Below are 20,793 nucleotides of genomic sequence, written 5' to 3' on the forward strand. Positions count from 1 at the left end.
CTGATGTTCTCAAGCCTTTTTTTTCTGTTAATTATGATGACCTTAGACTTACGGCTTATGGAAATATGACATTTAAGATAAGGAAATTCCATCAGGGCAATAATAACAACTTTATTTAAAACACAAACATGAGCTTAATGTTTGATACCTTCTGAATGTTTGTTGTTTTCAAAAGGCACTTTTAATCTGATAGTCGAACCTCCATGGACTGCATGTTCTAACTCACTACCTCTGGTAGACCTTACATCACATGACCATTATAAAATTAAATGAAATAAAATAGAGCAAGATCCGGTTTTTAAGGGTTCACTCTCAGCTTGGCCTCCCGCTAATTTTACTGCAAGAGTAATATTTGGACAATAAGAAATATCGCAGAGTGTAAACTAGTTTCCTGACTTCCTGAGTCCTTTAGTTCTCCTGAAAGGGTGATGACGTGTTTGCAGACCGTCCCACTCAGTGCATGCACAAGTTCCTACGTTGAGGAACAAGTTCGGTGTGAGCGCCTTACCAGTGAATATTGCACTAATTTAACTCAAACTGACCTTCAGAGGAAGCCGCAGGCAGAAACTCACTGCAGCATTTAACGAATCAATAAAGCTGCTGCTTAACTTGCCAAGATGGAGAAATGCAAATTAAATGTTCGTCAGTAAAGTAGCTGCACATACTTGCTCTAGTATACAATCTGACCTATAGAACTAAACCTATAGAACTGACAGACCACGCATCAAGCACAGCCAGTCCTAGTAAAATATGGGCACTCAGCCTGGCTGTAAACAGGGGACATTATGGATATTCTTCCTCTCTTGTTTTATTCTTTTGGACACAGATGTGAAGGAGGAAATACAATAAAACAGCGAATAGGCAAATGAACACACAGGCATGTCATCATAGAACAAGTGGCTCCGACATACTGTACATATTGGGCAAAATTGCCTGTTATTGAGACACAGAAAGAAAAGAGAGTTTCACCATCATTTTTCTGGATACGGTCCAGCTGTCTTAAAGAGCCTCTCGTCAATGGATTTTGAAAAAAAAATTCAGTTTAACAGGATGTGGGCGCGCTGGAAGTGAATACGTTATTTACCTTGATGCAGCCTTTGAAATGTTTGAGAGGAAAAACAAAAATACACTTCTTTTTCTTTTCTTAGAGAATGGATGGTTGGGAAGTTGTGTTGTAGTTAATATACTATTATGGGGGTGGGGGGGGGGGGTGGGATACCCCTTAAAATGCATCATGGTGATATACGGCCGAAAACCCCCAAATAAGTAAACTAAAGTGACCTAAAATGACACAGACCTGCTTTATTTTACAGCCAAAACATTTTTAAGTGAGAACTTTCCAACATTTCATTTGCTCCCCTCATTACAGCGAACGCGGCTCCAGTTCTTCTGTCTCCCCGCGGCTTCCGTAGATCGAGCGAAGTTAAAATGGCTGCTCCTGTTGACAACGTGAGTAAAAACAGCTCTGCTGCTTATCTAGTTATTTTTCTTTCCTTACAACGCGTCGAATTACATCATTGAACGCTGTTTATACCGACGGTGTCTGTAATGTTGGAGACTTGATTTGATTTGAAAAGATCTGACTACGCAGTTTACGGAGAAGAACCCTGTTGGTCTCCTGCTACCATTCAGCGTTACCATGTTTTTTTTTTCTTTTTTTCTAGTTGTTTTCTCTGACATGTATAGGATGTATTTATTTATTTATTTATTTATTGTCTTACAGGATCTGATCGAGAGCGATTTGCCTAAAGCTGTGCAGCTGCTGAATAATCTCACAGAGCAGGTGAGGCACCGGGTTGGTTTAATGATGCAGACCCACATGAATGGAGATTATTCTGCGGCCTCAGCTTTAGTGGTCCCTTCAGCAGAACCACATAATGCATCACATGCGGCTCTATTCTGTGATCTAATAATACTACATTTACTGTAAGGGTGGGCCTGAATGCACATTAATACTGTGCGTTTGTGAAAGCTGCAATCCAACAAAACCCGCCCAGAGTCCTTTTTCTGAAGACCACACAACACAGCAACAAATCCAATGCACACATGAACACGGCAAAGCTTACACAACATTTAAAAGAATAATGTAATTTACTATGGTCGGTCTGATTTCTTACTTTTATTACAAAATCCACTGTTGGCTGCAGGGCTGAACATCTGAACGCTGAACTTACTCCTCTGAACTATAATACAGTCCACTGTGATTTGTGGTTGAGTCAAATTTCCCCAATAGTTGCTATGAACCAATGAGTAATGATAAAAATTATGGCGTTAATAAGTTGACTCTAAATCCACCCAAATTTTGTCCTCCCGCCCCAAGCAAATTATACCCTCAAAATAAAAATGAAAACCGGCCAGTTAGGGTGGAAACCGCCCAATCTGGCAACACTGTTCTCAGGATGCCCTCTAAAATAGCATTTATAGTGTGTGAGCAAATAGAAGTGGCCGCTTTCCAGTGGATCAGAGCTCTTAGCTGTTGCTGCTCCTGTTGCTATGGTGATTTGTCACAGATGATGAATTGTCCTTTCTTTTTTTCTTTTTTCTTTTTTTTTTTACTTTAGGTAGCATCGGTAACCAGCCATGTCCGTGAGCTGTTGACTAAAGTCAAGGATGGAGCGTTCAAGACTTCAAAGGTAATAAAACATTAGTGGGGTCCTCAAAAAAAGCATGCATTACTGTAGGACCGACGTCTGTCAGCATGAATAACATATTTCAGTTAAACATCTCTTGAACTTTTTTATTTTTACATTTTGTCACATTACAACCAAAACATTTGGAAGGAAAAGGGAAACATCTTTGTCATAAACTAAAATCTTAAGGTTGATGCACAGATGTCTTCAGTCCCTTTCGGGATAACCATGGTAGATGGCCTCACGCTGCAGGGATGCTTTTCTACAGGCTGCTTAGTGTGGGGTGTGGGGTGGGGTGGGGGGGCTGATGGAGCTTAATACAGAGTAGCACTGCAAGAAAACCTGTCGGAGGCCGCTAAGGACATGAGACTGAGGCGGAGGTTCGCCTTCCAGCAGCACATCAACCCGAAACACCTGGTCGGCACTACAGTGGAAGGGTTTAGATCAGTGGTGTCCAAATATTTTGTCACGTGGACCAAAATCCTCCAGTCAAAGATTTCTCCAAGTGTGCCTCATAAAATGAAGGCTTTGAGTTTGCAAATTTGCAAAAATGAGAGAACATTCAGTCTGCTCTCTGCAGTAGGAGTCAAAGTTTCTGGATAGATGTGGTCCTATCAACTATTGGACTAAGGAGAATGCTAAAAGCCTGGTTATTAATAGACAAATACTTTGCTTTAAACATAGCATTTTACATTGTAAGAAGATTTTAATGTCAGAAATAATTTTTCATGAATTAAAACTATGTAAAGGAGGGGAAAAAAGAAAGTCTCCATCTGCACCAACCGCCCGTGCTGTGGGGCAAAGTTTGTTTCATTTCAGAACTTCTGTTAGGGGCCACACTTTGGACACGCCCGGTTTAGATCAATTAAAGTCCAGACCTAAAGCCAGTTAAGTATGTTTGGAAATACAATTCCTAGTGGGACCAGTACTGCAAAGAAGAATGGATAAGGTCTGAGTCTCCTGGTGTGACCGAAGGCTGTAGAGGCAGGACCAGGTCTGACTACAACGTTCTGGATACAAATGCACAACACATGTTTAAATACCATTTCTGAATAACAAACACCCACAGCATGATGCTGCCACCACCGGTGCCAGGATCTGAACACCAACACCTTACTGTTTGGATTTTTATGTTAAAGAAGAAAACGGTGGATTGTTTTTCTCCCATAAGGAAGTTACACTCAGCCTTGTGTTGGGCTTTGGAGGAGAATCCAATAAAGATTGTGGTTTCAGTGTGGCAAAATGTGGAAGAAGTAACAAGACCTACGCATAAATGCTTCTGCGAGGCGCTGTAAATACTTGGTGTGTTTTTCTTTCAAAATGCTGTGATTCTTAAAACAAATCGTCCCTTGCAGGGTCTGTCCTTCTTGGACCTTCGCTACAACCTCCTGCTCTTCTACCTTCAGGACCTCACCCATCTGATCACCATCAAAACTGAAGGAGGCAAGATAAAAGACAGCGACGCCTTGAGCCGAGTGGTCGCGATCAGAACCGTAAGAACATCCTCGAAGGGGCACCGGTCCGCACTTCCTGTGTCTGCCTGGAGTAGACTTTTTATTTATTATTGTTTTTATGAAGGTACTGGAGAAAATGCGACCGCTAGACCACAAGCTGAAGTACCAGATTGATAAACTGGTCCGCACAGCTGTTACTGGAAGCTTAAGTAAAAACATATGTTTTTTTTGTTCCTTCCCCTTTAATGAAAGTTCGCATGTTAAGGCTTATTACTGCTTCAGCTGCGTGGTTTTAATAGTTTTCTCCTTTTTTTGATGAGCTCAGCTGAAAATGACCCGCTGCAGCTGCGTCCCAATCCTGAAAATCTCATCAGCAAGGTAGGTTGTTCAACTTTTGACTCATTAAATAGTTTAATTTATGAAGAAATATGCGCATTTCTCTATTTATTGGAGTGTAACTGATTTAGTTTTTGTTTTTTTAAACTGCTACCTGTGTGTTTTATCGTCTAGCTGAGTGAATCGGAGGACTCTGGAGACGAAGCGAACGAGGCAGCCTCCGACAAGAGGGCAGCTCACTCTAGTGGCAAGAAATATGTACCGCCAAAGATTGCGCCGGTGCACTACGGTAACGTCCTTCGTCTCGCTTAGCAGAGAGGGCCAGCTTCAGGATCATTTCCCACACTCAGACGCTGAACTGGCCCTTTTTTCCCTCTCAGACGGTGACATGACAGAAGCAGACAGGAAGAAGGCTCAGGCGGAGCGGCAGCGGCGAGCCGCCCTCCGAAGCTCCGTGATCCAGGAGCTGAGGCAGCAGTACAGCGACGCTCCCGAGGAGATCCGGGACAGGCGGGACTTCCAGAGCGAGAGGGAGAGCCGAGAGGAGCTCCACAGGTTGACACTTGCTGCCTTTATCCCCTTATCGTTAACACTGAGATCCGTGTTAAGTTCGTTAGGCCTGACAAACCCTTCCTCGCAGGAAAAACTACGAGGAGTCCATGATGGTGCGTCTGAATATGCCGAAGCATGAGAGGACCGCCAGGAAGAGGAGCACGATGGCCATGTCCGGCCAGCTGAGCGGCATCACGCACTTCAGTGACATCACAGCCCTGACCGGCGGTGAAGGAGGACAGGTGCGTTCTCACGGTAGCAGATGAACAGCGCGGACAGAGTGGCTCATGGCGTACAGGTTTGCTCTCTTTTATTTAGCCGCCAGCTCTAACGCGTTCCTGTTTTCTTTATTGCCCCAGGACGGGGAAACCGCTCGACCGAAGAAAAAGAAGAAAATCATGAAAAAGAAAACCAAAAGGAGAGGTGAGTGTATTGAAAATGTAGGCTCCAATGGTTTGGTTTCTGGGCTAAGATTACTCACTTTAATTTTTTTTTTTTTTTGTTTTTTTTCAGCCTTCAAGAAGCACAAATAAGCCAAGCTGTGGTGTTCAATATAAGAATATGAAAAAAAAATCTTCCTTTTTTATGCAATTTCTTACATCTGCTGTTGTGTTGAAGTAATAAACTCTAAATCACTGCTTTTCCGTGTGTTTTTCTACTTGGTTGGGAAATTATTGCTGTCCAATCGCATTGCCACTAGAGGGCAGCCATGTTTCCTTTATCCACCAAACAAGAGGCAAGCACATTAGCGTTAATTTTATTTCAGGCACAATCTAAGTTATCATTTCTATGAGGTGCGTGAACTAAAGCTTTCACCAGAGAAGCCTTTTCTATTGTGACCGCGTGCAGACCTCTATGAACAGCTGCTGGACACCCATCCAGATGTTGGCGAGGATTAATGACGGCCTCCGCTGCCTGCTCCACTTAACAGTGCCAACAGCAGCGATTTGGCCCACATCGCTGGGTTACAGCCAGTGTGGGGAGGCTTACTGGCATTTTAGATGCAATGCACTTCATATTTGTGGCATTATCATATCAAACTTAAAGTATGCTTTCTAGAAGTAAAACAATACTGCTTCCTGAGATTAAAGGAACAAAACACGTTTAAATGCAATTATTGAATTAACATTAGAAACAGGCGAAGGTGAAATGGTAGCCAGATGTGGTGTCTGACAAAGTGAATCTTTGCTAAAAAATCTTTATAGCTTTAAATTACATTGAAATTGAATCTGAAAAGGTGTTAGGATTTCCTATAACTCACTTTTAGTATTTTAACCAGTTTCTGCTTCACATCTGCGTTGCAAGCTAGCTGACCAACATCTGACCCCTGTGAGGTGCTCATTGCACATTATGGGATGCCTGGGGTCGTTGCCGTCTCAATATCAGTTTCACTTCAGCAAAATGCATCATTATCTTTTATTAGTATTAAAATGAAACCTAAAACCGATCCATGATCACTGGTATGCTATAAGGCCATTAGTACTGCACATAAGTGTGAGCCACCCTGCTTCTCTGTACCCAGGCTAGAATTCAGCGTTTAAGGGCTGCCCCACCAACTGCCTGACTCAAAATTAACTTTTTGCTCACATCTATTTCCGGAGGGGGGAAAGATCGTATTTTTCTTTAAGACAGTTAATTCTTTGGCAAGAATTGATCCTATGAATCATTATTTAATACTACCGGACCTTGGGGGAGCGGTAAATCGTCGGCTTATATATTGGTTTTGCTCAGGCATCTTCTAGTAGTCGCAGTACTCACAGGCTAATTACTCTCTGGCTGAAGCTCATTAGCTTCTTTCTGGTGTGTGTATTAATTTTTAAACATGATTGTCTCATCTATAGCCCCCTAATCAAAGTAACTTAAAGGCGGTTCTTTAAAATGTCTGGAACATCTGACTTGTTTTGCTTGCTGGTTCTGGTAAATTTCTTTAAAGATCTATTGCCTTTGTCCTTAGATAACAGCCACCAGGTTGTTGTTTTGCAGAATGAGGACTACCGACTCAACAAAACCCCCACAAAACACATTTCTGGTAACAGATTCAGCCACATTCATGCCATGAATTCTCTTGGCCATTACTCTAAATTACTTGCATGAAGAAATAATTCTTGGAAGTGATTGACCGAACCTTGGGAGTTAAAATGTTAATACAAATGTAATTAAAGAATCTAAAATACATGGGTAAATGCAGTTAAAACTTGCTCTTTATAACACTGAGCCTATGATAAATAATGAATTGTCTGATTATGTAGAAAATGTTTTGGCTTCATCAGGTCTGAGCTGATCAACAGAGTCACGCCAAGTCATTTCTTCCCTCAAGTTTCCAACGAGGAACTACAGGAAGGCATAAAATCCATGACTAAACATCTCAAAACATAACAGAAAAACCAAGGCAGTTTCATTTTTACACAATGTCTTTATTTTTTTTTTCCTCCTAATTACAGACTCATGGGTTAAAAATAAAAATAAAAAAAGCAAAACATTTGTTCAAACCCCATTCCCCCCTCTTTTTTTTTTTTCTCTTCGGAAGAATTAAAAAGGAAAAGAAACAAAAAAGGTCTCCAGACAAACCCCACCCCCTGACTTTCCCCACCCTAAAACAGCTCCAGCCCACTCTTCAATTGAAATCAATGCTGTTAGCTCAGCAGCCTCTCTCTCAAACAAGCCGTGACTGCACTGCGCCGAGTCAGAGAAAGGGGGCGCCCTCCAGACACACGCCCTGATAATGAACCATCCCTCATCTCTCCCCTCTGGCACAGACTAGCCTGTCTGCCACTCTGCTATCGTTGGCTTCAGCTCTGTGTAGAAATCATGTGTTGGCTTGGCTGGCCGTCAGTACTGCCGTGTGTTTGGTTAGGTGTGTATGTCTGTTTGTGGACGATGTGTGACGGGGTATTTTTTTTTTTACGTTTTTTTCTCTCGAAAGTGTTAGTTAAAAAGCATCGTCAGCGTTTGCTGTTGTAGTAAATGCCCCCCGCGGTGGGCCTGTGGTCGCCCTGCCCCCCTCCCCCGCCCCCCCACACCGACAGGATGGGGTGAGTGTGCATAGCGGGAGCGGAGAGAGACAGAGATGCTGCGGAGACGGTGGGGGGGGCCGGCGCCACCTGGGGAGGGGATGTCAGCCTCCACTGGTCTTGAAACCTGAAACGACAAGAAGTGGTCTAATATACAGAGAGAGGAGGGGGGGGGGGACAGGAGGAGGTGGGGGTGTGGAGCGATGGACAAGGTGCTCAGAGGGAGGAGGGGGGAGGAAACTGAAGGAGGGTGGGTTTAAAAATAAAAATACACGGGGAAGACTGTAGCAAAACAAAATTACCTCATCTACAAAAAAGTAGGATGGGGGAAAAAAAAGTCAACCCATCACTATCCAGGGATTAGGAATTAAACCATAAATAAAAACTAAAATGCAGGAAACGTGCATTATATATATAAAAAACAAAAACAAAGAGGGAGGGGAGCAGGTGTGAGAGGCAGAAAACGGACACAAAAGGGGTTCAGAGGGTAAAGGGGGGGGGGGGGGGGGGGGGGGGGTGACAAACTCCAAACGACAGAATTGCAACAACAAACACGTTTTACGCTGATGCGCTACCAACACATTGAACAGTAACTTTTCTTCTTCTTTCCCTCCCTCCCTTTTTTTCCCCTCTGTTTTCCCCTCCCATTATTTTGGATGGCGGTGGAAGGTGAGTGGGTGGGCTGTACTGGTGATGGTGTGAAAGCAGTAGGTCACAGCCAGACCAAAGGAGACACATCTGCAGCCTGAGATTCCATCTTTTTAACCCCCCCTCTTCAAAAACAAACAAAAACCAACAGGCGACTGCCCCTGTACCCCCCCCCCCCCACCCCACCAATGGCCAACCAAGCTTTACCTTACCAGGTGTGACCGCATCAAGCTCTGCACACGCACGCTCTCACACAATCTCACACTGCGGCCAGCCAGTCTCTCTGTCCAGGAGAGGGTTTGTTTTTTTTTTGTTTTTTTTCTCCATTTTTTGTCTTTTTTTATCCTCTCCTCTGTGGTTTCTTCTTTTTTTGTGGGGAGGGAAGGGGAGGACTTTTGTTGTGTGTGCATGTGTGCGTGCATGTTTTAAAAATGGTACAGAGATGGGAGGGGAGGACTGATAATAAGGGAGTACTGGGGGGGAGGGGGGGGTGTTTAGTAAGGGGAATACCACGATGATGTTCGCCCTCGGGCCCTGGAAAAGAGAGAGAAAAAGAGGGTGAGATTTTTTTCTGTTTGGACACCAATTTCCTGGTGTGATAATATAGAAATGTGAGAGTGTGTGAGGGCAGGAAAAAAGATCTGAATTCAGTCCTAGACGTAAACTGTAAATGACTAAAAATCGACAGGCTTCGCTTTAAATCAGTGTGGAAGGATAGGCTAGTGTTGAAATCAGCTGGAAGCAGCTTTTACAAAAAAAACAAAAAGAAAAAAAAGGGAGGAAAATTGTTTTTGCAGATATGGAGTGAGAACGTTAAGTGTTGGGCTGTGAGGGGAAAGCAATGGCACTCTCCCTCTTTCTCTCTCTCTGTGTCTCTCTGTGCGAGAGTCTCCTCTGGGGGGGGGGTCACTGTGGGGAAAGACCGTGAGGACAAACAGCACCACACATAAACCCCCTGACATCCACTTCCACAGACAACTGGTGGGCAGGACTCACAACTGCAGCAGCATCCCACACTCACAAACACACAACGTGACACACACACACACACACACACTGATGCCAGGCAGAGCGCTGCACACATCAGCTCTGCTCTCTCAGTCACACAGACGGCACAAACGGGTCACACTGGGACTGCAGGTCCACTGGTTGACAGGCCAGATGCTGCGGTCAGGCTGCAGTAATGAACCCTGGTTTCTGGGAGTGAGCGCTGTGCAGCTGAGACTGAACTGATGAGTGTGTGTGGTGTGAGTGGAGGAGGGAGGAGGGAGGGAGGGGGGGGGTCATGTTCATGCAGAAAAACCAGACAAGAAGAGACAACAAGCACGCAAACTACATCATCAATACTGTTGGGCATCAAAATCTTGGCTTTTCACTGCAGATACTCGGGAAGACAATCATGAGAATGTGGAAGTGATCCTCGCTCTGCTCTGGTTCTGGTATCAAGGTGTGCCAAAGTTTTAAATCCTTTTTATAAAGACGGCAGAAAGAAACATGCTGGAACGACTATTCTAACTGTACAAAGCATGGAGTAATGCAACGCTGCCCCGCCCCCACCTGTTGCTGCTACACCATTTCCCCACAAGAGCGATCTCTGCCCTGCTCACACTAAAGAGAAACCCTCCAGAATACGGAGTTTAACCAGCAACTAAAAGCGGCCAAATCTGCATCAGTCAGCGTTTACGTCATTTAGCATGCAGAGAAGCGCCGCGTTGTCGTGGACACACACCGCCCCGCTGGACCCAGCATCCCGTCCCAGACGGCGGCCATCACTTTTAGTCCAAAGTAACGCTGAGCAGAACCACTCAGCACTGATTTTACTGAAAACAGATTGGTTTGTGGAGAACAGGCGGCTGCTCTCAGGGATGATATCTGACGTTACCAGACTAAAGTTGAACTAAGACAAGACGAACTTTAACAGTTTGTTTCCCAAAGGTCATAATTTACAGTGAAATATAAAGCTGTCAGAATGGCACATCTGCATTTTACTGTTCAGCCACTCTTACTCTCCGCCATAAAGACTTAAACAAGTTGCAGGCCCACCGCTGCAGGACAACAGGAAAGCCTCCCGCTGAGACGCGGCAGCACTGATGAGATCAGCGGCAGAAATATTCCAGACAACTGCATCCAAGCACTTCTGCCACTGCAATATTACACAGTGAAATACAGCCACTGCAATTACAAACCTTCTGTTGCCAACATTATTGGGACCGATGATCAATATGTAGTATTGTTTTAGTAGCAGTGTGGCGGACCACTAGGAGGCGCCACCCACGCCCAGACTTCAAGTTTCCAGACTAACCCACACCTCCTGTGGATGGAAACCTCCACAGCAGTAGTATTACAGTCTTTTCTGTTCTGCACCATGGTTTTAAATCTGGATATGCTGCCATCTCAGGGTCATTAGCCACGCCTGGTTACCGTCAGGTTGGAACGATACCAATGCCATCATTTAGCTCCATAATCCTTTAACACCATCACCACGCAGCAGATGAGGCGTTAGCTGGGAACAAAGCATAGAATCCACAGTCCTGGTAAATCTAGAAAACAAAGCCAATCAGAGCGGTCAGTCGTCACGATCACGGCTACAAACCGAACAGCTTCCCAAGCTTCCAGCAGCTCCATGCAAAGATTTTGATGCAGATATTTAAGCACAACAAGACACAGCACTGGTGAAATGCTCCATGTGGCTCAGGCGGCCAGCAGCAGCGGTGAGAAAGAGCTAATGGAGCTAGCAGACGGGCTCCGGGTCGACTGGAGCAACGCTGTCTGCCGTTCTCTGGGGAGATTACGACACTGGCCAAGCTGCTGATTTAGGAGGAAGGGGTTCTGTGCAGCTCTTTTTTTTACCTCACACTAAATCAGTAATTTAATGAAAGCTGAGGTCCTATCCGTTAGTGTCAGTGTTCCTGCTCTTATCCAAGGCCTCTGAGCCTTTCAGCGGCGCGGCCAAATCCCTGCGAGGAGCTGGCAGGGTTAGGGTTTCATGGTATGTGTGGGAGTGGCTGATTAGAGTCTGACCTTGAGGAGCAGACATTTTCTCTTACAAACCTAAGATAGAAGCCAGACTGGCTGCCACTGAATGAATGTATGCAGTGAATTAACACGGCCCTGAGACTGCAGCCGTGTGAGGAGGTTTATTAGCACGTCTGAAAGCATGGCTGCACCATGAGGGGCTTCTCAGCTAGTCGCCATCAGACCTCTACTACAACTTTCTATCTGCAGCTGTTTTACTCGCAGGATTTGTTTTTCAAATATACGTAGAGCATTAAAACTGTTTTCTGCCAAATCTTCTAAGCCAGGGGTCTGCAACCTGCGGCTCTTTGGCCCCCCCAAAAAACTTTATCTAAATATGATAAATATACTAATGTTTTTAAATACTGATCTAATAAGTGCAGCGTTTAGCTGTTTAATGGAATAATTGCAGTGAACTTCTACCACAGAAGGACACAAACAGAATCAGTATAATATTCTCTGCTCTATTTTTCTAACCACTAGGATGGAAACTATAAGCTTTTTTTTAACATATTTTCCCACATACATACTATAGGAAAAAAAAAAATGTAGTAACTTCTGTTAACGGTTTTATGTTTGCCTTTATTGTGAAACCTAAAAAATAGAAATAAAATGGCAGCTCTATAATTTTTGATCGATATCTACTTTAGGAAATATCAGGTCATTTTTAACTTGTCTTTCTTCATCAGGCGGTAATTTTTGGGGCTGTAAATGATTTTTATTCAGCTGGAGCGAGGGCCACCACGGCTCTGGGCTGCAGACCCCTGATCTGATAAACTCATAATGAATGAGTCGTCTGTCAGCTAAATGGATATTTTACAGTCTCTGTTCTTACACTTTAAGTAAAGTCCTTTGAACTGAGGCCTGACGCTGTGCGCTGACTGGCTGTGGTTCTGTACTGACGGGTCAAACCATGAGGCTAAGGCTCCCCTGGACCACATACTAGGGGCCCCGACAGCAGCTCACCTGAAGGCCCGTCCTCTGCCTCTGGGCGGCTGGTAACCAGTGTAGTATCGTGCACGCGAGGAGAAGTTTCCCCGTGATCGGAACCGGCCCCGTGGAAAACCGCGGTCTGTGGTGCTGATGCCCGGTCTGTTCGTTCTCTTGGCTCCCACCTGCAGACAGTTTGGGTTTAAGTCACTGGTTTCAGATCGTTTAAGAACGGCCCAGCAGCAGCTTAAGGTGTTTCACCACAATAATGCAGGTAGTTTTGGTCACATGGGTGACGATGGATTTAAGGTGAATTTCTGCGCTACCCTGATCAAAGTGAAAGTGTCTTACCCTTATCTGTCTTCCTCTGAAAAGGGATTCATCCAGAGCCATCGCTGTCCTGACAGACTCTTTGTCTGCAAACTCGATATAAGCAAACCTACGAGGAGAGAAACCGCGGCTTAGCTGCAACAACAACAACCCAAATGCAAGAAGTCAAAGAAACTTAAATGATGTTATAATAAACTGGTTCTATTTTCACCAGACCTCTGGCTTTAAACAAACAGGAACTGAAACCTCTATAAGAGGCTTCTGTTGAAGAAAAGAAAATTACCCATCTGGCTCCAGACAAACTCTAAACTTGAGCGTTTACATTTCTCGCTAAAGTAATTTGTCCATGCATCATTTCAAACATTGCAACCTGCATTGCAACGATGAGACGGCTTCTTACCCCTTGGGATGCCCTGTGTATTTGTCACATAGAATGGTGACTCTGTTTACTGAACCACAGCCATGAAAGTGAGCCTCCAGCTCCTCTGCCGTGGCGCCATAATCCACCTGGTGAGAGAAAATGGAGAGATTTACCAAATACGTAGGAGGTAGACAGGAGTACGTCATACGCCGTGAGCAGCTGTGTTACCAACAAGTAAAGATATGAAAGCGTTACACGCCGCCCTTTGGACCCAATCACAAGCTCCAATTCACCAGCAGTCCAAAGGGCCCAACTTAAAGTTTTCAGCTTTATCACAGAAAAAACTTCATGGCGTTGAAGTTACTGGTCTACTTAAAGATGAACAACAATTACACTGAAAACATTAAGGAAGTGGACTTTTAGTTGGCGCAATAGGAACTGACGTTTCCTCTTGATTGGAGTTTTTTTTGGAGCTCACCTCTAACTAGAACAGAAGTAGAACAGAGAAACGGGGCGGCGACTGTTACTCACATTGCCAACATAAATAGATCTGCCATCTGCTTCCATCTTCTCCTCGATGGACATGATGACAGGAACAACTGGAGACAGGAGGGAGAACAAGTCAGCAGGAGAGATAACAGACGAGCTCCACTAGATGGGACAGAAACAGAACCGTAAGAGTTGATCTGCAGGCTGAACTACAGGTGATCAGAACCTGTCTCAACAGGACGTTACCCAAACTAAACTCTGCACCAGTTTTCTTTCATGATCTAAAAGAAACAACTCCTTCTGCAGGAAGGGGATTAAATGACGGGTTTTTTCAGAGAGTACATCTGAAATGTAGTTACTGATGCTTTCACACAGTCCAAGTCTGATTTATTAGAACATTGAACACAACAGAGATGTGCAAGTAATATTAGGGTTCAGTAAACTACTGCACACAGATTTGTCTCCTGGGTTTCTTTCATACCTTCTCTGGTGTAGCAGTGATCTAACAGGAGACCGTTTAGTATCAGAGTCATTAAATCCCTGGAGCCACAGGAAAACTTTCATTATCGGAGCCGATAACCACGGGAAATGTGATCTCCCCCCCCCCCCCCCCCCCCGCTTATTGATCCAAACTATGTGTTGGGCGTTCCCTGAGCTCTGACCATAATGGTCTCAGTTACCAAGTGAGCCTCTGGTAGGGACAGACACTTCATCAGATCAACCCAAAGACACATGGCTGTGCTCCTGACCAAGACTTCAGGACCGCTAAAAAGGACATCTCCGTAGAAACGCATTCTCCCCCGCATCAGTTACGTCTTTGTCTTCTTTACCGTGGCAACCACACCAAGCACGCCTCCAGTTCAGCGAGGCAGCACTGTAAATACGTCACAAGTGAAGCAACAGCAGCGTTTCACGGAGTTTCCATTCAATCACCTCGATTTAAGGCAACATTGACCAAACACAGGCTGGACAATAATGGGTCTGGTTTCTGTTTTTGCCGTTCCACAGGCAGCGCTACAGAAGATGTGGAACACGGACAAAGCCTAAAGGTTTTTGTTGCATTTGTATTGTGTTTTTGTAAAACTTGCCCAGTATGGACCAGACCGCTCTAGTACACCACCAACCAAGAACGTTAGTTTCATAAGTGAGTTCATTAAATCAGCATTTAACAATAAGACTTGAAAAAAAAAAGGCTTTTGTAACAAAGTAACAGTTTCAACTATTAATTCTGTTTTGGTTTGTGAAATAAAGAGTTTATTATTGTCCAGATAAAATCTGATTATTAAATTATTATCCATCCCTACTACAACATTTAATTTGGTGGCATACATTAAATTCAGCGTTCATTTTTAATCACGTTCATCCTTCCTTTATCTGCCTCTAATAACTTAACATAAAACTTTGTTTGCAATCATGGCTGAACCGACGTTTGTCTTGGATCTTTGTGACATGGTTATGGTCTTAAAAAAAAAAAAAGAAGAGCCACGCGTTCTCCCTCACCGGGGTCAAACCTGAGTTTAGCGCGTTCCAGTTGGCTGCTTGTCATTGTGGTAACTACCAACACCACAAGGCGATAACGTCTTTGTCTTCTTTCTACCTTCCACTGAAACACTAAAAGAAGCAGGGTTGTCTAAATGGTCGACATCTCATTAAGTCTAAGATATTCATCGGCATCAAAAATTGACAAAGTAGTCACACGCTGCAGAAACCAGGGCTGAGCCGCCACGCTCCCATCAGCTTCACCTGACCAACACAATGAGCTGCTGCTGGAAGCTTTAAACCACGTGTGACCTGACAACCAAAAGCGCTGCTCACAGGAGCTTCCCCCATGAGGCAGACAGGAAAACTAAATCAGCTATGCTAATGCTACATGCTAAGGCATTTGACAGTGTAAAGCTCCTGTATCTGCAACAGCGAAGGCATTACACGCCACCACAAGAGTACCAGCTCTAATGAGATCTAAACAGAGCAGAAGTGCCAACAGCTCAACTTCCACTGCATTTTGTTAGAGAAAAATCATCTGGTGAACGTATTCACTCCACCTCCTGTCAGCATGAATAACATATTTCAGTTAAACATCTCTTGAACTTTTTTATTTTTACATTTTGTCACATTACAACCAAAACATTTGGAAGGAAAAGGGAAACATCTTTGTCATAAACTAAAATCTTAAGGTTGATGCACAGATGTCTTCAGTCCCTTTCGGGATAACCATGGTAGATGGCCTCACGCTGCAGGGATGCTTTTCTACAGGCTGCTTAGTGTGGGGTGTGGGGTGGGGTGGGGGGGCTGATGGAGCTTAATACAGAGTAGCACTGCAAGAAAACCTGTCGGAGGCCGCTAAGGACATGAGACTGAGGCGGAGGTTCGCCTTCCAGCAGCACATCAACCCGAAACACCTGGTCGGCACTACGATGGAAGGGTTTAGATCAGTGGTGTCCAAATATTTTGTCACGTGGTCCAAAATCCTCCAGTCAAAGATTTCTCCAAGTGTGCCTCATAAAATGAAGGCTTTGAGTTTGCAAATTTGCAAAAATGAGAGAACATTCAGTCCGTTCTCTGCAACAGGAGTCAAAGTTTCTGGATAGATGTGGTCCTATCAACTATTGGACTAAGGAGAATGCTAAAAGCCTGGTTATTAATAGACAAATACTTTGCTTTATACATAAAATTTTACATTGTAAGAAGATTTTAATGTCAGGAATTAATTTTGCATGAATTAAAAATATGTAAAGGAAAAGAAGAGTCTCCATCTGCACCAACTGCCTGTGCTGTGGGGCAAAGTTTGTTTCATTTCAGAACTTCTGTTAGGGGATACGCCCGGTTTAGATCAATTAAAGTCCAGACCTAAAGCCAGTTAAGTATGTTTGGAAATACAATTCCTAGTGAGACCGGTACTGCAAAGAAGAATGGATAAGGTCTGAGTCTCCTGGTGTGACAGACGGCTGTAGAGGCAGGACGAGGTCGGACTGCAACGTTCTGGATACAAATGCACAACACATGTTTAAATACCATTTCTGAATAAGAAACACCCACAGCATGATGCTGCCACCACCGGTGCCAGGATCTGAACACCAACACCATACTGTTTGGATTTTTATGTTAAAGTAGAAAACAGTGGATTGTTTTTTCTCCCATAAGGAAGTTACACTCAGCCTTGTGTTGGGCTTCGGAGGAGAATCCAATAAAGATTGTGGTTTCAGTGTGGCAAAATGTGGAAGAAGTTACAAGACCTACGCATAAATGCTTCTGCGAGGCGCTGTAAATACTTGGTGTGATTTTCTTTGAAAATGGTGCGATTCTTAAAACAAATCGTCCCTCGCAGGGTCTGTCCTTCTTGGACCTTCGCTACAACCTCCTGCTCTTCTACCTTCAGGACCTCACCCATCTGATCGGCATCAAGACCGAAGGAGGCAAGATAAAAGACAGCGACGCGTTGAGCCGAGTGGTCGCGATCAGAACCGTAAGAACATCCTCGAAGGGGCACCGGTCCGCACTTCCTGTGTCTGCCTGGAGTAGACTTTTTATTATTATTATTATTTATTTTTTTATGAAGGTACTGGAGAAAATGCGACCCCTAGACCACAAGCTGAAGTACCAGATTGATAAACTGGTCCGCACAGCTGTTACTGGAAGCTTAAGTAAAAACATATGTTTTTTTGTTCCTTCCCCTTTAATGAAAGTTCGCATGTTAAGGCTTATTACTGCTTCAGCTGCGTGGTTTTAATAGTTTTCTCCTTTTTTTGATGAGCTCAGCTGAAAATGACCCGCTGCAGCTGCGTCCCAATCCTGAAAATCTCATCAGCAAGGTAGGTTGTTCAACTTTTGACTCATTAAATAGTTTAATTTATGAAGAAATATGCGCATTTCTCTATTTATTGGAGTGTAACTGATTTAGTTTCTGTTTTTTAAACTGATACCTGTGTTTTATCGTCTAGCTGAGTGAATCGGAGGACTCTGGAGACGAAGCGAACGAGGCAGCCTCCGACAAGAGGGCAGCTCACTCTAGTGGCAGGAAATATATACCGCCAAAGATTGCGCCGGTGCACTACGGTAACGTCCTTCGTCTCGCTTAGCAGAGAGGGCCAGCTTCAGGATCATTTCCCACACTCAGACGCTGAACTGGCCCTTTTTTCCCTCTCAGACGGTGACATGACAGAAGCAGACAGGAAGAAGGCTCAGGCGGAGCGGCAGCGGCGAGCCGCCCTCCGAAGCTCCGTGATCCAGGAGCTGAGGCAGCAGTACAGCGACGCTCCCGAGGAGATCCGGGACAGGCGGGACTTCCAGAGCGAGAGGGAGAGCCGAGAGGAGCTCCACAGGTTGACACTTGCTGCCTTTATCCCCTTATCGTTAACACTGAGATCCGTGTTAAGTTCGTTAGGCCTGACAAACCCTTCCTCGCAGGAAAAACTACGAGGAGTCCATGATGGTGCGTCTGAATATGCCGAAGCATGAGAGGACCGCCAGGAAGAGGAGCACGATGGCCATGTCCGGCCAGCTGAGCGGCATCACGCACTTCAGTGACATCACAGCCCTGACCGGCGGTGAAGGAGGACAGGTGCGTTCTCACGGTAGCAGATGAACAGCGCGGACAGAGTGGCTCATGGCGTACGGGTTTGCTCTCTTTATTTAGCTGCCTGCTCTAACGCGTTCCTGTTTTCTTTATTGCCCCAGGACGGGGAAACCGCTCGACCGAAGAAAAAGAAGAAAATCATGAAAAAGAAAACCAAAAGGAGAGGTGAGTGTATTGAAAATGTAGGCTCCAATGGTTTGGTTTCTGGGCTAAGATTACTCACTTTAAGTTGTTTTGTTTTTTTTGTTTTTTGTTTTTCAGCCTTCAAGAAGCACAAATAAGCCAAGCTGTGGTGTTCAATATCAGAATATGAAAAAAAAATCTTCCTTTTTTATGCAATTTCTTACATCTGCTGTTGTGTTGAAGTAATAAACTCTAAATCACTGCTTTTCCGTGTGTTTTTCTATTTGGTTGGGAAATGATTGCTGTCCAATCGCATTACCACTAGAGGGCAGCCATGTTTCCTTTATCCACCAAACAAGAGGCAAGCACATTAGCGTTAATTTTATTTCAGGCACAATCTAAGTTATCGTTTCTATGAGGTGCGTGAACTAAAGCTTTCACCAGAGAAGCCTTTTCTATTGTGACCGCGTGCAGACCTCTATGAACAGCTGCTGGACACCCATCCAGATGTTGGCGAGGATTAATGACGGCCTCTGCTGCCTGCTCCACTTAACAGTGCCAACAGCAGCGATTTGGCACACATCGCTGGGTTACAGCCAGTGAGGGGAGGCTTACTGGCATTTTAGATGCAATGCACTTCATATTTGTGGCATTATCCAATCAAACTTAAAGTATGCTTTCTAGAAGTAAAACACAAAACTGCTTCCTCAGCTTAAAGGAACAAAACACGTTTAAATGCAATTATTTAACATTAGAAACAGGCGAAGGTGAAATGGTAGCCAGATATTGGTGTCTGACAAAGTGAATATTTGCTAAAAAAAAATCTTTATAGCTTTAAATTACATTGAAATTGAATCTGAAAAGGTGTTAGTTCCTATTACTCACTTTTAGTATTTTAACCAGTTTCTGCTTCACATCTGTGTTGCAAGCTAGCTGACCAACATCTGACCTCTGTGAGGTGCTCATTATGGGATGCTTGGAGGTCGTTGCCGTCTCAATATCAGTTTCACTTCAGCAAATTGTATCATTAACTTTTATTGGTATTCTTATTAAAATGCAACCTAAAACCGATCCATGATCACTGGTATGCTATAAGGCCATTAGTACTGCACATAAGTGTGAGCCACCCTGCTTCTCTGTACCCAGGCTAGAATTTAGCGTTTAAGGGCTGCCCCACCAACTGCCTGACTCAAAATTAACTTTTTGCTCACATCTATTCCCAGAGGGGGGAAAGATCGTATTTTTCTTTAAGGCAGTTAATTCTTTGGCAAGAATAATTGATCCTATGAATCATAATTTAATACTACCGGACCTTGGGGGAGCGGTAAATCGTCGGCTTATATATTTGTTTTGCTCAGGCATGTTCTAGTAGTCGCAGTACTCACAGGCTAATTACTCTCTGGCTGAAGCTCAGTTTAATTCTGGTGTGGGTATTAATTTTTAAACATGATTGTCTGATCTATAGCCCCCTAATCAAAGTAACTTAAAGGCGGTTCTTTAAAATGTCTGGAACAGCTGACTTGTTTTGCTTGCTAGTTCTGGTAAATTTCTTTAAAGATCTATTGCCTTTGTCCTTAGATAACAGCCACCAGGTTGTTGTTTTTGCAGAATGATGACTACTGACTCAACTCCACAAAACCCCCGCAAAACACACATTTCTGGTAACAGATTCAGCCACATTCATGCTATGAATTCTCTTGGCCATTACTCTAAATTACTTGCATGAAGAAATAATTCTTGGAAGTGATTGACCGAACCTTGGGAGTTAAAATGTTAATACAAATGTAATTAAAGAATCTAAAATACATGGGTAAATGCAGTTAAAACTTGCTCTTTATAACACTGAGCCTATGATAAATAATGAATTGTCTGATTATGTAGAAAATGTTTTGGCTTCATCAGGTCTGAGCTGATCAACAGAGTCACGCCAAGTCATTTCTTCCCTCAAGTTTCCAACGAGGAACTACAGGAAGGCATAAAATCCATGACTAAACATCTCAAAACATAACAGAAAAACCAAGGCAGTTTCATTTTTACACAATGTCTTTATTTTTTTTTTCCTCCTAATTACAGACTCATGGGTTAAAAATAAAAATAAAAAAAGCAAAACATTTGTTCAAACCCCATTCCCCCCTCTTTTTTTTTTTTCTCTTCGGAAGAATTAAAAAGGAAAAGAAACAAAAAAGGTCTCCAGACAAACCCCACCCCCTGACTTTCCCCCACCCTAAAACAGCTCCAGCCCACTCTTCAATTGAAATCAATGCTGTTAGCTCAGCAGCCTCTCTCTCAAACAAGCCGTGACTGCACTGCGCCGAGTCAGAGAAAGGGGGCGCCCTCCAGA

The 20,793-nt window shown here is 44.0% G+C and overlaps 2 protein-coding genes across 3 annotated transcripts; one reads left to right on the forward strand and one right to left on the reverse strand.

Annotated features, from left to right (window-relative positions):
* The first annotated feature begins 1,373 nt into the window (after window positions 1-1,373).
* ngdn (neuroguidin, EIF4E binding protein) lies at window positions 1,374-18,717 on the forward strand. 2 transcript variants are annotated; one of them, XM_012853386.3, is made up of 11 exons: window positions 1,374-1,449; window positions 1,724-1,783; window positions 2,562-2,633; window positions 17,082-17,219; window positions 17,313-17,397; window positions 17,513-17,565; window positions 17,695-17,809; window positions 17,901-18,075; window positions 18,161-18,314; window positions 18,431-18,494; window positions 18,591-18,717. In XM_012853386.3, the coding sequence occupies exons 1-11, from the start codon at window positions 1,429-1,431 to the stop codon at window positions 18,608-18,610; spliced, it is 957 nt and encodes a 318-aa protein (XP_012708840.2). In that variant the 5' UTR covers window positions 1,374-1,428; the 3' UTR covers window positions 18,611-18,717. The 2 variants fall into 2 exon arrangements, with proteins under 2 accessions (XP_012708840.2, XP_035981150.1); XM_036125257.1 differs by lacking the exons at window positions 17,082-17,219; window positions 17,313-17,397; window positions 17,513-17,565; ... (3 more) ...; window positions 18,431-18,494; window positions 18,591-18,717 and adding exons at window positions 3,986-4,123; window positions 4,209-4,293; window positions 4,410-4,462; ... (3 more) ...; window positions 5,332-5,395; window positions 5,486-5,527 and having other exon boundaries at window positions 1,429-1,449.
* On the reverse strand, window positions 7,778-15,586 carry LOC118556846 (polyadenylate-binding protein 2-like). The gene is made up of 6 exons (XM_036125304.1): window positions 15,572-15,586; window positions 13,799-13,918; window positions 13,307-13,413; window positions 12,928-13,015; window positions 12,613-12,761; window positions 7,778-8,110 (listed from the first exon to the last, which is right to left on the reverse strand). Exons 1-6 carry the CDS (start codon window positions 15,584-15,586, stop codon window positions 7,915-7,917), a joined length of 675 nt encoding a protein of 224 aa, XP_035981197.1. The 3' UTR covers window positions 7,778-7,914.
* Window positions 18,718-20,793: the final 2,076 nt, after the last annotated feature.

Source organism: Fundulus heteroclitus, chromosome 21 (genome assembly GCF_011125445.2).
Source record: "Fundulus heteroclitus isolate FHET01 chromosome 21, MU-UCD_Fhet_4.1, whole genome shotgun sequence".
Taxonomy (NCBI): Eukaryota; Metazoa; Chordata; class Actinopteri; order Cyprinodontiformes; family Fundulidae; genus Fundulus; species Fundulus heteroclitus.

Bases quoted from the DNA above. Each gene is read 5' to 3' on its own strand.
- ngdn (XM_012853386.3), top strand. From the start codon at position 1,429: ATGGCTGCTCCTGTTGACAAC. The intron at 2,634-17,081 runs GTAATAAAACAT...CGTCCCTCGCAG, and splicing joins GAGCGTTCAAGACTTCAAAG to GGTCTGTCCTTCTTGGACCT. The intron at 18,495-18,590 runs GTGAGTGTATTG...TTTGTTTTTCAG, and splicing joins AAAGAAAACCAAAAGGAGAG to CCTTCAAGAAGCACAAATAA.
- LOC118556846 (XM_036125304.1), bottom strand. The intron at 13,016-13,306 runs GTAAGAAGCCGT...CTCTCCTCGTAG, and splicing joins TACACAGGGCATCCCAAGGG to GTTTGCTTATATCGAGTTTG. The intron at 8,111-12,612 runs GTGAGCTGCTGT...TTGTCGTTTCAG, and splicing joins GGCAGAGGACGGGCCTTCAG to GTTTCAAGACCAGTGGAGGC.